At 39.0% G+C, this 18,919-nt stretch overlaps 2 protein-coding genes across 5 annotated transcripts; both read left to right on the forward strand.

The window, feature by feature from the left end:
- The first annotated feature begins 1,022 nt into the window (after positions 1-1,022).
- LOC120088062 (BUD13 homolog) lies at positions 1,023-14,498 on the forward strand. 4 transcript variants are annotated; one of them, XM_039045099.1, is made up of 10 exons: positions 1,023-1,558; positions 1,899-1,960; positions 9,989-10,214; positions 10,654-11,566; positions 12,464-12,528; positions 12,618-12,679; positions 12,824-12,927; positions 13,223-13,295; positions 13,380-13,560; positions 14,086-14,498. In XM_039045099.1, exons 3-10 carry the CDS (start codon positions 10,010-10,012, stop codon positions 14,169-14,171), a joined length of 1,689 nt encoding a protein of 562 aa, XP_038901027.1. In that variant the 5' UTR covers positions 1,023-1,558; positions 1,899-1,960; positions 9,989-10,009; the 3' UTR covers positions 14,172-14,498. The 4 variants fall into 4 exon arrangements, with proteins under 4 accessions (XP_038901027.1, XP_038901026.1, XP_038901028.1 ...); XM_039045098.1 differs by having other exon boundaries at positions 9,996-10,214; XM_039045100.1 differs by lacking the exon at positions 1,899-1,960.
- Positions 14,499-17,186: 2,688 nt separating this feature from the next.
- On the forward strand, positions 17,187-18,164 carry LOC120089049. The gene has a single exon (XM_039046481.1). The coding sequence runs from the start codon at positions 17,187-17,189 to the stop codon at positions 18,162-18,164; it is 978 nt and encodes a 325-aa protein (XP_038902409.1).
- Positions 18,165-18,919: the final 755 nt, after the last annotated feature.

Genomic DNA, 18,919 nt, shown 5'->3' on the forward strand with positions numbered 1-18,919 from the left:
TGATCGCATTCTTCTCTCACCAGCCTCAGTCAACACCTCATTCGATAACTAACTTAGCTTCCTTTATGGCCTTCCATATACATCTTGAGCCATACTTAGCCAAACTCCCCCCTCTTGAATACTTGACCATCTGGCATGACCCACATAGCTTAACATTAGGTTTTCTAGGAGAGAAAAAAAGCATGTAGAAGTTGCCTTACTCACTTAGGGCGGGGTAATTGCCGGAATCGTCTCAGAACACCAATCATTAGAAGTGGACATCCCTTGTCGATCTCTTCACGAAGGGATTGGAAACTAAGCTCTCCATAGAAAGTTGTACGAGAAAGAGTTAACTTTTATCCATGTTTTTAAGATCCTGTTAATTTTTAAAGAGAATGGTGAGATGACTTATATTTTTGGATGACTAAATTGCTAAATAAATCAGTAATGCAAAAAAAATTTAGGGTTTCAATTTTGAATTAGGTGGTAAAGAAATATTCTATAGGAGATATCAAAAGTCATTTTGTATTCAAGATTTTGACATTTTACTTCGCCTTCATCTTGTTCAACATATGTTAGATGCAATTTCATCCTTAAAGAGTTAACAACAATCTTAGTAGCATGGATTAAAAGTTCAGGAACTAAAATGATCATTTTTAAAAATTTAGGAACCAAAATAGAATAAGATTCAAAGATTAAGGACACAAATAGGATTTAAAGCTTTATCTTATTCAGATTTTATTTGATAAAAGATTTAGAAGTTTTGATAATTTGAGAATTTAAGAAGAAAAGGGGAAAAGTGATAATTAAACCCAAGATTTGATTAATTAAACTAAACCCACAATTAACTATTAGGTTTTTTTTTTTTACCTTTTTTTTTTTAAATTAAGGTCATAAATACTACTTTTACCAAAATTTATTCTTTTATTATCTATTTTTACCATTAGTAAACTAAGTCAACTTTTAAACATTATTTTTATTTTTAGAATTTAATTAAGAATTCAACCATTTTCAAAAATAAAAAAATAAATAACTTATCAACCCACACTTCTGCGGTTTCACCGCTGTGTGCTAATCAACTCACGCTCGCAGGACCCCTCCGCGTCGACTTCACCTTCTTCGCCAAGCCACGCACTTGCCCTTGCAGCCGTCGACCCCTCCCCCACGGTTCTTCGCCGGCGACCACAAACTACGAGCTCGGCCGGTGAGTCTTCTCAGAGGACGAAACCTACCTGCTTCTTGGTGCCGACGACCTCAGATCCCTTGAGCGCCCTTGTCTTGACGCCAATACCCACGAAACCACGTCGACGACCGCTTCCTCCAGCGATTAACGCGAGCAGAAACCCACGCGAACGCACCAGCTCTGTTGACTGAAGCTTACGTTCTCCCGCGAATCTGACTTGCGACGGGAGCACCACTTCGAACGGCTTCGCCTAGGCCTTCGCAGCAGCGTGTCTCTGCGTTTCGACGAGTTTGGGCGTTTATCCACACTCGGATTGGCATCGAATTAGTTTACACATATACGTTTACTGTTTAGATCTGCAAGTTCGAACGTTTTCGAATGCTTGGGGCCTTTGCGGTAAGATTCCTTTCCTTTTCAAATTGGATTTAAGTGTTGGAATGTTATTCTGAACCATTGGAACTCATTTGTTGTTATGGTTGGGTCGGTTTCAAAGTGTTCGACTGAGGTTTAATAAGTACTAACACACTTCGGTCTATTTTCGAACTTGAGTAAAGAATGCTATGTCTTTAACCTGTAGAAACTCTCTTTTTGTAGTATTGAACTGATTTCGGAGTGATTAATGGAGGTCTTTGGTCGACTTTTGGCTAAGAACATCCCTCTTGAACACTCAATTCAATTAAGGTTTTCGAACTGAGTTCTAGCGTTTATGCGTTTTCTTTATTGTTTGAACTTCTAGGAAGTCGACAGTTGAACAAGGGAGTGAATGGTGGATTGAGAACTTTAGGATTGTTGATCGATGTAAGTAGTCTTCACATCCTTCCAAAATATCTTTCTTTCAAATTTTTTTTCAATGAAAGTTGTTTTTATATATAAAAAAAGAATATAGATTTGACTATAGTGATTTGTTATAAGATTTTGAAAGTATGTTTTAAAATTGATCCAATTGTTTTTGCCCGCTTTAAAGGTTGTTCACGAAGCTCTGACCTGATTGTGCTTCCTAAGCCCTTTGTTGATGGGATTGATTGGGTTGGTGGCCCCTTTCTCCTCGAAATTAGAAGTGCGGTGTTCAGGCTGATTAGGAATAAGTCTCCTGCTCTTGATGGCTTTTCCTTGAATTTCTTTCAGGATAATTGGGACATTGTCAAGGAAGACTTGGTTAAGGTTTGTGAGGAATTCTTTGAGAGACATATTGTGGATACTGGATAGCACTTGGAATGAAACCTTTGTTTGTTTTATCCCTAAGAAAGACCAAAAGGTGAAGGATTCTAGGCCTATCAGTTTTATTATAATAGTCTTTGCAAGATTCTTGCTAAATTATTTGCCAATAGATTGAGAAAAGTTTTTCCCTTGACTATTATGGATTCCCGAGGGGCTTTTATAGCAGGGAGGCAAAAAGCCATATAGGATTACAGGGATAGGAAGGAGGAAGGGATTTTTTTTAAGAATGGTTTTGAAATAGCTTATGATCACTTGATCTGGAACTTCTTGAATAAAACTTTAGAGAAGAAGGGCTTTGGCTATAAATGGAGATCATGAATTTTGGATCTGCGTTAGGTCAGTTAAATTCTCTATCCTTTTAAATGGATGATCAAAGGGTAAGATTCTTGCTTCAAGAGGTCTTAGGCAAGGGAACCCTTATCTCCTTTATTATTCCTTGTCGTGGTGGATGTTTTGAGAATGGTTTCCAAGTGTGTTCAAGGGAAGATCATTGAAGGCTTTGAAGTGGGTAAGAATAAGGTGACTCTCTCATCTCCTATTCGCGGAAGATACTATATTCTTTTGTTCGAGGAAGGAGGAGTCATTTCTAATTGTGAACCACATTCTTACTTTCTTTGAAGCATGGGCCTTAAGATCAATAGAAGTAAGTGTTAGATCTAGAGTTTGAATAGCAATTTTGTTAAGGTGGGGGACCAGGCCAATCTAGTGGGTTGTGAGGTGGTAGTCTTTATGATATCGTATCTTGGGCTCCCTTTTGGGTAATTACTTGAGACATTTGTCTTTTTGGAATCTCGTGGAGGATAAAGTGAGAAAGAGTTTAGCTTTTTGGAAGAAAATTTATTTTCCAAAAGGAGAGGGACTCACCTTAACTAAGTCGGTTTTGAGTGAGGTTCCCTTTGTAAGACCCCCGATTATAAATACTTACAAATATAGGGCAGGAAGGTAATTACGGAGGACAAAGGGGATTAAGGGAAAATTTGTTAGGGAGTTTGTTAGAAGGGTGGGGACCGGGGGGGGTGAGGAAAAGGGGTTTAAGAAGGGGAGACGATAGGTAGGGGGAGGTATCTTTTGGAATTGATCAAGCCTTGCTTGGGAAGAGGATTCCAACCCTCTTGAAAGTGCTGGTGAACATTTGTTTTCATTTCTTTCTTCTGAGTTCTCTTATTTTCTCATGTGTACTTCTTCCTTGGAGGTTTATAAATAAAATAACCAGAGCTGAGCTCTATTCCTTCGAAGTTTGTGGTGTTTGTTAGGAATTTCTGTTTGCAGGTGTGAGGATTCCTAACAAATTGGTATCAGAGCCGATCAATCGTGGGAAAGACTTTAGCAGAGAAGAAACGAGAGATGAAGAGAAAGTTGAAGGACACTTGAGGAGTATCGCTAAACTGTTGGAAGGGATGAACGAAATGAAGAAGAGCTTGGAGAAAATAATGGTGACGGTTCAATACCTGGCGGAATCACGAGAGAAGGAGACATCGACCATCATAGCAAGCTCTCAAAAGCTGAAGATACCTAAAGAGGGAGATGAGGGCGAGAGCTCTTAGACACGGACGATTGGTGGGATGGTTGATCGTAGTAAGTATAACTGACTGGAAATGCCAACGTTCTCAGGTAAGCATTTGGACTCCTGGGTCTATAGAGCGGAGCATTTTTTCGAGATCCACGACCTAACCGACGAAGAGAAGATCAAGGTAGCCGTCATCGCGTTCTTCTCGGATGCCGTAGATTGGTTCAGATGGTCTCACAACTGGAGACCGATTTAGACATGGATGAATTGAAGCGATGAATGTTTGAGCAATTTCGCCCTAGCCAAGAAGGTATTCTCTTGTCCCGTTTGTTGCAAATCAAATAGGAAGGAGCATACGAAGATTATTGAAAAATTTTTGAGACGTTCGCAGCCTCTATATTAAAGACGGTCGGGGAGGTGCTCGAGGAGACTTGCCCTTATACTAGAGACGGCTGGGGAGGTGCTCGAGGAGACTTTTCTCAATGGGTTAGCACCAGACATTAAAGTGGAAGTCATTAGTCGTCATCTGGTTGGGCTAGACGTCTGTACGAAAGAGGCCCAAGCCGTTAGTGATAGAAACATGGCCTTGTAGCTCACGAGAGGGATGATGGGCCCAACCCAAGTTATAGCCCAAAAAGGAATAATCCCACTAATTTGGGGTGTTGGGCTCAGACCACTAGGAGGAATGATAGGCAAGCCCAATATGAAGAGTGTCTTGATACCTGAAAAGGAGGACTTGACGCGGAAGAAGAGAGCATTCTGTAGGTTAACCGGTTTGGAGGCAAAGGAGAGGAGGGAAAAGGGTTTATGCTTTTGCTGTGACGAAAAATATTCCTCGAGCCATTGTTGCAAAACGAAAGAGACATGGGAGTTGAATTTGCTGATATTCCAAGACGAGGAGGACATAGAGGAGGAGTTGGCTGAAATCGTCATAGAGGAACCAAAGTGAAGACGTTGGGAGTCGCAAACAACATTGAAATTGCTTTATGATCTATTTTGGGCTTGTTTGGAAAGGGGATGCTGAAGCTCAAGGGAGTGTTGGTGGGAAGGGAAGTAGTGGTCATGATCGACTGTGGGGCCACTCACAATTTCATACATCAGAAGTTAGTGAAAGAGCTAGACATTCTCCAGACGGACACAACGAATTATGGGGTCGTAGTGGGAAATGGGGATGTGATTAGAGGAAAAGGGATCTGCAAGGCACTGGCAGTGGTGTTACCAGAGTTGACCATCACTGAGGATTTTCTTCCCTTGGAATTGGGAAGGGTGATGTGATATTAGGGATGATTTGGTTATGCAATATGGGGTATATGGAAGTTCATTGGCCAATGTTGATGATGACATTGGCCAACGTTGACGATGACCTTTATCTCAGGGGAGTAGAGAATTGTATTGAAGGGAGACCTGATCTTGACAGCACAGGAAGTATCCCTGAAGGTGTTAACTCAGTCTTGGGAAGAGGATGACATGGAATTTGTGGTGGAATTCCAGCAACTGGAGCTCGAGCCATTGGATGAATGAAGAGCGGAATCTAAGGGTGAGGAGGAGACTGAGTTATCACGCAATAATTAGGAATTATACTAAGGAGGAGGAAGCTCCAATGAATGTGAGACCTTACTGATATAGTCACAATTAGAAAAATGAGATAGAAAAATTGGTGAATGAAATGTTGACAGTAGGGATTATATGACCCAACCATAGTCCCTATTATAGCCCAGTTCTGTTAGTCAAGAAGAAAGATGGGGAATGGCGATTTTGCATGGATTATCGGCAATTGAACCAGATAACAGTGGTTGATAAATTTCCAATACCCATGATTGAGGAACTGCTAGATGAACTCTATGGGTCGGTAATATTCTCCAAGCTACCATCAGATACGAATGTATGAACCTGATATGGAGAAAACGACCTTCCAGACTCATGAAGGTCACTATGAGTTCTTGGTGATGCCATTCGGATTGACTAATGCCCCATCAATGTTCCAATCTTTGATGAATCAAAACTTCAGGCCATTCTTAAGAAGGTGCGTGTTGGTTTTTTAATGATATTTTAGTTTATAGTCCTGATGAGGACACTCATATAAACACTTGGGAATGGTGATGAATGTTTTGCGAGATAATCAATTGTGCGCCAATTGGAAGAAATGTCACTTTGGCCAACAGAGGATTCAATACCTGGGGCATTGGGTATCCACAGAGGGTGTAGAAGCAGATGGGGAGAAGATACAAGCTATGTTGCAATGGCCGATTCCAAGGAATATAATTGAATTGAGGGGATTTTTGGGCTTCATTGGATATTATTGGAGATTTGTGAAAGATTATGGGACTATGGCGACCCCACTGATGAGATTATTGCATAAGGATTCCTTCAAATGGACGGAAGAAGTCACAAAGGCATTTGAGGCACTCAAGCAAGCCATGGTGACATTTCCGATATTAGCTCTTCCAAATTTTGAACTTCCTTTCATTATAAAGATAGATGCCTCAGGCATGGGATTGGGTGCGGTACTTGTGCAAGAACATCGACTTGTAGCTTATTTTAGCCAAGCTTTATCAATGCACATGCAAGGAAAATCCATTTATGAGTGGGAATTGATGGCAGTGGTTCTATCAGTCCAAAAATGGAGACCATATCTATTGGGGCACAAGTTCACTATGTTTTTTGATCAAAAGGCCCTCAAATTTTTATTGGAACAAAGGGAGATTCAACCTCAGTATCAAAGATGGCTGACCAAACTACTAGGCTATGACTTCGAGATCATCTATCAATCGGGGTTGAACAATAAGGTAGCAGATGCTCTTTCTTGTATGCCAACACCTATTGAGTTGATGACTTTGGTTGCCCCCTCTCTGATTGACGTGCAGGTTATACAGCAGGAGGTTATGTCAGATGAGGACCTACAAGCAATTCGAGAAAAACTAGAAAAGGATCCTTCTAGCGTCAAGAAATTTTCTATGTCACAAGGTGTGTTATTCTACAAAGGTAGGCTGGTTGTATCCAAAAACACAGTTTATATACCGACCCTGTTATCAACCTTTCATGACTTAGTGTTGGGGGGCACTAGGGCTACTTACGTACTTATAAAAGGTTGTTATGGGAGCTATATTGGAAGGGAATGAAGGAAGATGTCAAGAGGCATGTATCTGAATGCTTGATTTGTCAAAAGAATAAGAATGAGTCCTTGGCCTCCACCGAGTTGCTTCAACCATTACCAATATTGGACAAGGTGTGGGAACATATCTGTATGGATTTCATAGAAGGATTACCTAAATCACATAGGAAGGATTCATTAATGGTGGTGGTCGATAGGTAAACTAAATATGCCCACTTCATTCCTCTGAGTCACCCGTACACAACAAAAAAAGTGGCTGAAGTGTTTATTTGGTAAATTGTTTGCCATCATGGGTTTCACAGATCAATTGTATCAGATAGGGGCAAGATATTGGTTAGCAGTTTCTGGGTAGAGTTGTGCACTATCCACAATGTGGCATTGAAGAGAAGTGCGACTTTCCACTCCCAAACAGATGGACAAGTCAAACGAGTCAATCATTGTGTGGAAACTTACCTTAAAACAGCCAAAGCAATGTTATAACTCTACCCCTTGGGCTGAATATTGGTATAATACCACTTTCCATGGCTCCATTAACATGACCCCCATACACTGCTGTTTTTGGGAGGCCCGCTCCACTCTTAGTTTCTTATGGTGATCGAAAGACAACCAACGATACCTTGGAACAACAGTTAATAGAAAAGGATAGAGCCTTAGTTACTTTGAAGGAACATTTGAATCTAGCTTAGGAAAGGATGAAAGGATGAAGCATTATGCTGACCAACGTCAGAGAGACGTCAAGTATGAAGTAGGGGATCTAGTTTTCCTCAAGCTTAGACCATATAGGCAACGTACGTTAGCCCGGCGACGGTGTGAGAAGTTCGTCCCAAGGTTCTATGGACCATATAAAGTGGTGGAGCAAGTTGGGGCAGTGGCTTATCGGTTAGAACTACTAGTGGAAGCAAGGATTCATGTCGTTTTCCATGTTTCGCAACTGAAAAAGTGCATTGGCAAAGGAGTGCAAGTGCAGACTCAACCTCCAGACCTATATGATGATTTTGAATTGCAGTTGATTCCAGAGGAAATTCGAGGCGTCCGCTGGAATATTGAGATGATGAGGGAAGAATGGTTAGTCAAATGGAGAAATTACTAAGAGAGTGAAGCAACTTGGGAAGACGTGGAAGGTATGAAGCAACAATACCCTCAATTCCACCTTGAGGACAAGGTGACTAGAAAACCGGGGGGTATTGTAAGACCCCCGATTATAAATACTTTAAAATGCAGGGGCAGGAAGGTAATTATGGAAGATAAGGGGGATTAAGGGAAAATTTGTTAGGGCGTTTGTTAGAAGGGTGGGGACCGGGGGTGAGGAAAAGGGGTTTAAGAAGGGGAGANAAGAAGGGGAGATGATAGGTAGGGGGGGAGGTATCTTTTGGAATTGATCAAGCCTTGCTTGGGGGAGGATTCCAACCCTCTTGAAAGTGTTGGTGAACGTTTATTTTCATTTTTTTTCTTCTGAGTTCTCTTATTTTCTCATCTGAACTTCTTTGGTGGTTTATAAATAAAATAACCAGAGTTGAGCTCTGTTCCTTGGAAGTTTGTGGTGTTTGTTGGGAATTTCTGCTTGCAGGTGTGAGGATTCTTAACACCCTTCTACTTCCTCTCTTTTTAGATCCCCATGTTGGATGTGCAAGAGCCTGGAGAAACTTATGAGGGATTTTCTGTGGGAAGGTGTGGAGGAAGGCAAAAGAGCTCACTTGCTCCACTCGAGTCCTTTTCCTTGTGGTCTCGGATTATCACAAGCAAGTATAGTCTTCATCCTTTTGAATTGGATGTTGGGTTGGGTTAAAAGCACATTCAAGAACTTGTGGATAAAGATTTCTGCTTAGTTTCCCTCTTTCTCTCGGTTGATTTAGTGTGTGGTGGGAAATGGGTCACATGCACGAACGATAGTATTCACACAAGCATTGCAAAATGATTCAAGGAAGAAGGAGTCTCTGGAATGGAAGAAACTAGAGCCTTAGCAATGATTACATCACTAGTGATAGGAATCCCTCTCGTGGGAAGGTGATGGGTGTGGTTGCTACACTAGAGAGAGGGGATTGTGTAAGGCCTCCAATTATACACACATATGAACAGAAGGGTAGAAAGGGAATTATAGAAGAAAATATCAATAAAGGAGGTAGAGTTAGTTTGGTTGATAGGGACCACGCAGGTGGAGTTTGTTGAAGGATTGGAGGGGACCATGAAGAATGAAGGGTTTAAGAGAGGTTTTGGCAAAAGGGTGTGGTAGGCATTTTGTAATCAAGCTTGGCTCGTAGGAAGAGGATTTCCAGCCTTCTGGAAAGTGCTGGTTTGCTTGTTCTTCTTGGTATTTTCATTATTGTTCTTCTTGATTACTTGTACTGTAATTTGCCCTTGGGTACAAAAAAAAAAAATTCATCAGAGCCATGCTCTGTTCTTGGGTGAGTGCTCGTTGGGAATTTCTGACCTTGTTGCTGCAAGAACCTCTGATATTCTAAGATTAAAATTTCATCAATTGAACCCGAATACTTACTGACAGAAAAAAAATCAACTCTTTCGAGGGCGAGGTGAAGTAATTTCATACATTTGACACCCACTAATGGCAATAATAGATGAGAAGTTATACTGACGCAATATAAGAAGAGAAACACAATCTGCTTAATCGGAGACTGGGAATTTGATTTTCAAATAATCATACAACTTAATCAAATTCGGAACATTAGATTTGTCCACATTGTCATTAGCCAATGTGCTGTTATAATTTGAATTTCCCAAATCCAATTTGGAGCATGACTCCATAAATGTTTTTATGAAAAGTTTTAAATGATTTGGCCTTGGAGGCAAGACTAAGAAGGAAAGTTTCAAATGTTTTGGCCTTGAAGTTTAGGCTAAAAGGATTTCCTTTTTTTTAGGCCCCAATTTGCCATATCTTCCTTGTGATATATCTTTTTGCATTTTTTTCTAATTGTATGGTCTTTGAATGCTTTTCTATTTTTGGTATCATGTACTTGGACTTGATTAATTATAGTATGCAGGTTCTGGGGATTGAATGATGTCTGCAAAATCAAAGTCCCTTAAGGAATATCTTAAGCGCTATGAAAGTAACACTGAGGAGGATAAGAAAAAGAAGAAGAAAAAGAAGAGGACAACAGCAGCAACCAAACCAAATGCTCTAGGTGTTCTAGTCGTTGATGAAGATCCTATCTGGCAAAAGCCAATAATTATAGAAGAGGATAATGCTGATAATTCAACGGGTAAAGTATCAGTGTTGTTTATGAATGTGTTTATTTTTTTTTGTGGCTCACTGGGGTGTGTGCAATTGTTTGAGATATTTGGGGGAGAGGAATGATAGAGTGTTTAGAGGTAGGGTAGGGAAAGGGACCCTTGTGAGGTTTGGTCCTTAGTAAGATTTCATGTTTCACTTTGGGCTTCTGTTTCGAAGCTTTTTTGTAATTATTCTATAGGTAACATTTTACTTAGCTGGAATCCCTTCCTTTAGATACACTGTCTTGGTGGGCTTTTTTTTTTTTTTTTTTTTTTTATTTTTTTTTTTTTTTTTTTTTTTTAAATTCTTATTCTTTCATTTTTTCTCAATGAAAGCAGTTGTTTTAACAAAAAAAAAAAGAACGTCTTTATTTTGTCCTTTGGAAATTTTGGCTGTTGTTTTTACATACTCGTTCTCCTATAATGTAGATGAGGAGCCCCAAGTTGATGAAGATATTGAGGTTAAGAGAATGAGGAGGCTTGAAGAACTAAAAGCCAAGCGACCGTATAATTCCATAAGTGAAGATGGAAGTGGTTGGGTTTCACTCTCTCCAAACCATGCAAATTCTAGCATGGTGAACTCTGATATGTCTCCACCTCGTAGAACAAGAGTGCGGAATGATACACCTTCTCCATCGAATGAGTTGAAGCCTCCAGTGTCTGGTGAAGAAGGTGAAGATTTTTCATCTCCACGAAGAAGGCAGAGGCAACATCCTAGCTCACTTGAACATGATGAAAATCCTACAAATTCTATTTATCCTCCAAGTTCTTCACCACCACAAAAGCAGAATGTTTATAGAGACACACATTTACAAGGAGCTATCCCAGAGCATATGGATTGTGCACAAGAAGATATAGATTTATCACCTCCACGACAGCGAAGGAAACGCTACCATACTCCCTCACCAGAACCTGATGTAACTCATACACACTCTGTTTCTCCACAATCTGACATGTCACCCCCTCGTAGATCTGATAGGCAGGCATCTAAAGCAAGTTTAGGGGGAAACCACAAGGCTGCAGGGTTATCTGACCTTTCTCTTCCTCGACGCAGAACCTCAGATTATGCAGATGATGCATATATATCGCGTGGGCCTGATCTTTCACCTCCAAGGAAACAAAGGAAGGATGTGAGGGGGGATCGATCACTTTCAGATAAGCCTTCACGGAACCATGTTACTGATGCTTCACCAGAACTGCTGGCAGATCTTTCTCCACGTAGGAAACAGCAAAAAGCACTACCAGTCTCAGTCTCTTTCAAACAGGCACGCAAGACTGGTTTGCTTACTCAGCAAGAGTTTGGGGAAGAAATGTCTAAAACTAACAAAGAGGACTGGACGAGGTAAGGATGTTCTTGTGATGGCAGGAACTTTACATCATTTTCCTTTAAAAGATTCTGGGTTAAATTATCACTTCTGTCTAAGAATTTTTCCTCCATCCTAATTATCTTCTTTTTCTGCCATTTTGATAAGAATATTGGATGGATGATTGTGAATGATATAGGATGTCCCATGAGCTATGACCACAACATACAAATGTCACAAAAAATGAACGTATTTTGGAATTTGGATAACTTTTTTTTTTGGGTGGTGTTTGTTCATATTTCCATAGGTTCCCTTCATGAAGTTTTATAAGTCAATGCCATGTCTATTTGTGCTTCAAGATGGAGAGACTATGGTTTGCTTTTGACCATGGCTTCAAACTCTCATCAAGTGGCTGTTGCAATGATCAGAGAAACATGTTCTTTAAAGCCATTTAGCCTAGTGACCTCTTTGTATTTATTTTATGTTTATTTTGTGAAATTTAGAATCAATGAGCCCTCTATGTTTGTCGGGGTTAAACGCTGAAAACTTGTTATGTGGTAGGGTAGTAAAAACATCATTCCCCTATTATAAGAACTTCAGCTTGGGTAAAGTTTGAAGACTCCAAAACATTACCAAAAAGGGCCTTTTAACTTTTTTTTAAAGGAAAAAAAACTAAAAAAAACCTTTTAACTAAAATTAATTACATTATAATAGTAATTACAGAGAACTATGTAGCACACCAGAAGCATGACCCTTCGGTAAGTTAAAGAGTTTAGTCAAGCTTGTTGGTTGAATACAATGCAATTACATTTGGTTCCGTTTCAATGAGTTTGCTTTTCCATGAGATATGTGGTATGGTTTATGGTGAAATATTCTTGTGCTTTCTAACTGGATTTACAAATGGTACGGTGGAATAACCTTTTTTCTCTTTCTAGGTTTAAAGAGATGAATCCTTCGGCAAGTGGTAATGCGGAACCTGTGTACCGTGACAAGATTAAAGGTAAGGCAATCAACATCTCACTTTTCTTTATCTTGTAGAAAATTTGGCATTAAGTTATACAATATACCTCATACTTCAAAACATTACAGGAGATCGCATTTCAAAAGAGGAATTCTTAAAAGCACGAGGGAAAAAAGAAGAAAAGCCCAAGGTACTTCAAGAGTTATTATCATAAATTAAAATTTTGTTTTGGCGCATTTGATTATTTACTTCTCAGGAGATAAAGTTCTTATCATAACCTATGCTTTTGTCAAATCTCATTGTCGCTGCTTGTGATGTTGGTCTTCCTCCACAGGAGATAAAGTTGGAATGGGGCAAGGGTTTAGCTCAAAAACGAGAAGCAGAAGCTGAACTTATGGAATTAGAACTTGAGAAGGATAGACCATTTGCACGGTCAAGGTAAAACTGAGTACTCTTGTATTTTAGGTTTATCTGTACTTGGATATCAAATAAAATTGGAAGGATACACTTTTATTACCTGTGTGCCTCTATTACCTGCACGTTGAATGGTTTATCATTTTTGAATGGAAACTCTTACCATTTTATTTTCAGTATCATTGCTGTCTTTCATTTTATTTCCTATCCATAATTGTTAGAGATTTCCCAATGTCCGGATTGTTGAAGGTTGAATCCAAATGTAAATTTTTTCTGTACTTTTATGAGACTACTTTAATGTCTGCCAAATTGCTTTCAGGAATGATGCAGAACTTGACTCAATGTTGAGGGATAGACTGAGATGGGGTGATCCTATGGCACATTTGGTGAAGGTAATTAATTGAAATTCTAAAATAGTAAAATGTGTTGAAGTTGAAGAATTGATAGTAGGTTTGACCTTTTTGCACACATTGCAGAAAAGACAATCTGAGATGGCTCTTCCTGATCTAGGAGACAGCGAGAAGATGAAGGAATCAGGGTTCATCATTCCTCAGGAAATTCCACCTCACAGCTGGCTAAAAAGAGGATTGGATGCTGCACCTAATCGATATGGTATAAGACCAGGAAGACACTGGGATGGGGTCGATCGTAGTAACGGTTAGTTCATTTCTGTATTATTGCTCAGTGTCTGAAATAATAAAAATAGGTTAAATTATAGTTTTTGTTCAAATATATCTGTACTTGAAACTTTTGAGAGTTCCAAATTTTTGAGTCTGGAGTGGCATTTGCATGTATGTTACAGTTTGGTCCCTTCATTTGTAGTTTAGATTTCAATTTTTCCATCTAAGTTATACATAAATAGGATAATGTTCAGATAAACTACATATGTATTTACAAGTTGATCCTTCAACAATATATATTTGATTAGTGAAGATCGTAAGGACGATTTTGGAATATCTAATAGTTAAGTGGTATATTTTAAACTTTTTAGTGTTGGACTTAATTTAAAAGTAATTTGAGTCAAGAGTCAAAATATATAATTTAAGAAATCAGTCGGACCTTTGTATTCTCTTTTTAACTGCAATGTGCTTGAAAAACATCAAACACAGCTGTCTGACTCTATGTTCTTATCTTGCATCAACGTTTTTAGTTCTTACATCGTTTAATTGGTTTTTCTCGTAGGATTTGAGAAACAAATGTTCAAGAGGATGAACGAGAAACGAGCTACAGAAAGGGAAGCATATCTTTGGTCTGTGTCTGATATGTAACATGAAAGGAAAAGGTGCTTAATTGGAAGATATTTCCTGCTGTTATCTATGGCTTCTTTTCAATGTCATGTTTTCTTGTAATTTTGTATGTTAATCCTTTATAGCTATCGAGGAATTCGTTTTTTCTATTTTACATTTGATATGGTATGATGTAAGATGTAACTTGTAAGTGGAAATTCCAATTGTGTAAAAAGTCATGCGCAAGCGGCGTAATAGGTCCTCTTAAGTTTAGTTCAAATACTCAATTTGACCATTGGTCTGCATATGAAAGGTTGTACTAAACTCTAAATGAATCTCTAATTGCCAAAAAAAAAAAGAAAAAAAAAAGGATGTGAAATGGGGTCGCTATCGGACAACTAAGGTAGGTATTCCATAAAGTAGGACAACCTCTTTCATATACTACTATGAAGCTTGAAAATGTTGAAAATCAATAGTACTTTAAAACATTTGCTTTGAAAATCATCATGGGCTTAACAAGTCCCATTTACTAAAACTTGTATATGAATGAGTTGTATCGGCATGAGAAATCTCCATCCACTGGTCATAATACGTAGGAAGGAACTCAATGTAAACAGAGTAACTAGTCTTTAGTACAAGTAGAGGAACTCTGCATTATTATTAATGGTTCTACTGCAACGATTAATCAATTGGGTAGTGGAGTGTAATTTAATTGATTTCTCTTTAATTCTCGGTTGGTCATTAAAATATGAGTTTTGGATAGCCAACACATGCAAACATGAATTTAATTCTCACTACTTGTTAGGCAATACACAACATTTACGAATTATGCAAAGTTTTTTAGTTATTAGATATGCATCAATGACTAGGGCATCAACTTATTTAATAACACATACGAAAGAGTCAAAACGATGACTAAAAATGTAAGCATTAAAGTTCAAACCTCAAAAGTTTTACATTGAATCTTCTAAGTTTGGAAACGATCCTTAACAACCTGTTGGGGCCATATCGCCAAGACCCATCGTCATGGAGCTTGATTACAAGGAAAAACTAAATGAAATGACTAAAAATAGGAAAAAAATGGAAGGAGAATTGAGTGGAATAACCTAAAAATGGAAATAATAGTTCTATACTAAAGTGAAATTGTTGCCATGTTACTAACATTATTGCAACATTTTCAAGCATTGGCCTCAACAGCCCACAACGTCAAGTGACGTTGTTTATGAGAAAGTAGTAGGAAAAATTGTACGGATAACTCAATTTTAGGGTCCAAAATGTCAAATGACCTATTTTTAAAAAATAATGTCAATTGACCATCTGCTTACGTCATCACGGGAATAGATTATAAAAATTGCCCCGGATAACCCTCTCGCTCTCGCTTCCCTAATCTCGCTCTCGCTGTCTGTTCATCTTCCATCGTGATGTGATTGTTTGTCACTATACGATTGATTTGACAATTTTCACGAAATCTGTCTACAACTTAAAATCGTTAACAAAAAAATGGTGTATTCTTTAAAATCTAAACTTCATTTGAACTGTCATTATGTTGAATGGAGATTTATTGAACGAGGTTTTCCAGAGCGAAGTTTTTCTAAACCAAACGGAGTTTTCAAAATGGGGTTTCAGAACGGAATAGACTTTTCTTGAACTTGGTCTCATTGGTGTTTGTAGAAACGTGGTCTCAAAACAGATATGTATGAACATTGTAAAATAGCATAACGAAAAGAGTGTGAGAAAGAGGGACAAAGAGAAAGGTGGAGAGAGCGACATTGAGCGATAGTGAGAGAGTGGGCTTGAGCGACAGCGATAGAATGAGCTTGAGTGACAACGAGAAGTGCGAGAGCGAGAGACAAGAGAGCGAGAGGTGTGGGAGCGACAGCGAGAGAGATCCATGTGTATCACCATCTGCTTAATAAAAAATGTTCTCTTGCTTTGTAGGATGACACGAAAGTGTGTACTAATTCGATAAGGAGGTCATTGGGATGAGAACCAAAATTTGTATGTTGGAGGTGAGCTAATAGGAATCGTAGTGCCTACTACCTTGAAGTATGAAGAACTTAAAGCTCACGTTTATAGGATTGCAAATGTAAGTTGCTTAGAGTTTGATGTTGTTATGAGAGTTAAATATAAGCTTGACTTTGAAGCCCCTCCACACTACATACAAAATGATGGTGATGTTGACTTCGTTCTTTGTCGGGACGATCTTTCTACAATTCAGATATATGTAACACTAAAATCATACCGTGATGAAAATGTGAATATAAGTGATGATTGTATAGGTGTAGATAGACAATACGAGGCATCATATGAGCTTAATTGAGAAGAGGGTGATATCTCATTATTTATGAAAACTCAACCATCAACATTATCAATAGACAGCAACAGCATCCGTGCAGTGGACTTGGAAAGAGAAACTCAATGTAACAGACCTGTGCCTGGTAATGAGAGATTAGCAGGCTTGAATTTTATGGATTGTGGTCCTTCAGAAGAGCGTGATTCTTTCGTGGTCGATAATGAGAGATCAGAAGGATTAAATTCTATAGACCGTGGTCCTTTAGAGGTGCATAGACCTACAGTGGCTGTTATTGAGAGATCAGGAGGATTTATGCCATATTTAAGATCATGAAGTATATGCGATTGCACATATATTCTATTGGAATTTTAAATCATGACCATAGACAAGCAACGACTACGGTAGTTGGTGAACTAATCAAAGACAAGTTTACAAGCATAGGACGTGTTTATAAACCTCGTCACATTGTCGAGGATATGAGGAGAGAGTACGACGTAAACATAAATTACGATAAGGCGTGGCGTGCAAGGGAAACCGCTTATGCTCTCGCCAGGGGTACTCCAGAAGAGTCTTACGCTGTTTTACATGCATATGGTGAAGCGTTAAAGATGGAGAATCCAGGTACAAGGTTTGAAATCTTTGAAAATGATGTCCATTTCAAGTATATGTTTATGGCATTAGGACCTTGTATTAGAGGTTTTTCAAGTTGTCGGCCGATGATAATTGTTGATGGATTGCATCTGAAATGAAAATACAAAGGGACCATGTTGGTCGGCGTCTCCATGGATGGAAACAACCAAGTTTATCCACTAGCATATGCCATAATGGACAATGAAATTGATCGAGCTTGGAAGTGGTTTATGTCGAACTTGAAGTGTGCCATTGGAGAACCTTCTAACTTGGTGTTTGTGTCCGATCGAGCGGTATCTATTGGCAATGCCATTCGTGTAGTTTTTCCCACAACATTTCATGGATTGTGCACCTACCACCTAAAAAATAATATTCTTTCGAACTTTAAGAACAACACGATTGTTGGGATGTTCAAGGATGCAGCTAGGGCATTTCGCATGTCAGAGTTCCAAGCACACTGGGACCAACTACGTACTCTTCGAAATGGTGCAGTATCGAGATATTTGGAGGATATTGGTCTTGAAAAGTGGGTGCGTGTTTACCAAACAGAACGAAGATACGATAACATGACGTCCAATAGTGCAGAGTGTTTCAATTCATTGACCAAAGAATATCGACAGCTGCCCATAATGTGCTTGTTGGAACACGTTCGAGGCCTCATCCAGTCATGGTTTTATGAATGGAGAAATTATTGGACATCTCGAACGACGTCACACTCGGACTACTGTGAAAACCGATTAGCAACTGAGTGTGACAAAGGCAGACGATATCGAGTTGAGCCGATTGATTGTTATAGGATCCATGTGCGGGACAATCGATTGGACGGTATTGTGAACCTCCATATGAAGGAATGCATATGCAAGAAATTTGACTCACTCGGTATCTCATGTTCTCATACGATTGTGGCTGCGCGAGAAGAAAACATCCCCATCCATGGTTTGTGCAGTCCATTTTATAGCGTTGACTTCCTCATGGCTGCTTATGCAGAGCCTGTAAATCCACTCGGTTACATATCTGAATGGAAGAGACCTCCGAGATATGTGGAAAAACATATTGCACCTCCTAGAAGAGTGGTACAGGTCGGGCGGCGAAGAGTACAAAGAATACCATAAAGAGGAGAAAAATGCAGACAAATAAAATGTGGTAGGTGTGGGAACTACGGGCATAATCGGCAAAACTGCAGTGAACCGCTGACGACCGGGCGACCCATTGACTCTAATACAAATGATTTAAATTTCGGTCGATTGTAGTTGTCTATGTGCCACTTGTCTTTGTAATTGTGTAAACGCCATTTGTCTACGTAACTGTAGCATTCTATGTGCCACCTTAATCCTCAAAACTGTAATTTTTTATGTGCCACTTGTCATTCTGGAAATTTCTAATGTCTTGCTTATGAGTTTGATTACTAGAGTTTGTCTATTCATAAATCTCTTCAGATATCTCGCTTTATAAGTTTGATTACTAGAGTTGGGCTATTCTTGAACCATTCTGGAAACTTCTCGCTCTCGCGCATCTCGCTATCACTCATCTCGCTTACGCACATCTCACTTATGCTCATCTCACTTACGCTCATCTCGCTGTCGCTCATCTCGCTCTAGCACATCTCGCTGTCGCTCATCTCGCTTTTAATTTAACTTGTTGGCAATGAATCCCTTTTATAAGTTTAATTAATGAAGCTCTTCAGATGTCTCGCTTATCTAAGTTTAATTTAACTTGTTGGCTATTCATGAATAAATCTTCTTCTATATTCATGGTAGTTCTACACTAACAATTTAATCAGTTTTATAAATTTAATTTAAATTAATTTAATCCCTTTTAAAGTTTGATTACTTAAATTAAACTTAAATTAAATTCTGATTACTTATAA

The sequence above is a fragment of the Benincasa hispida genome, chromosome 10 (genome assembly GCF_009727055.1).
Source record: "Benincasa hispida cultivar B227 chromosome 10, ASM972705v1, whole genome shotgun sequence".
Lineage (NCBI taxonomy): Eukaryota > Viridiplantae > Streptophyta > Magnoliopsida > Cucurbitales > Cucurbitaceae > Benincasa > Benincasa hispida.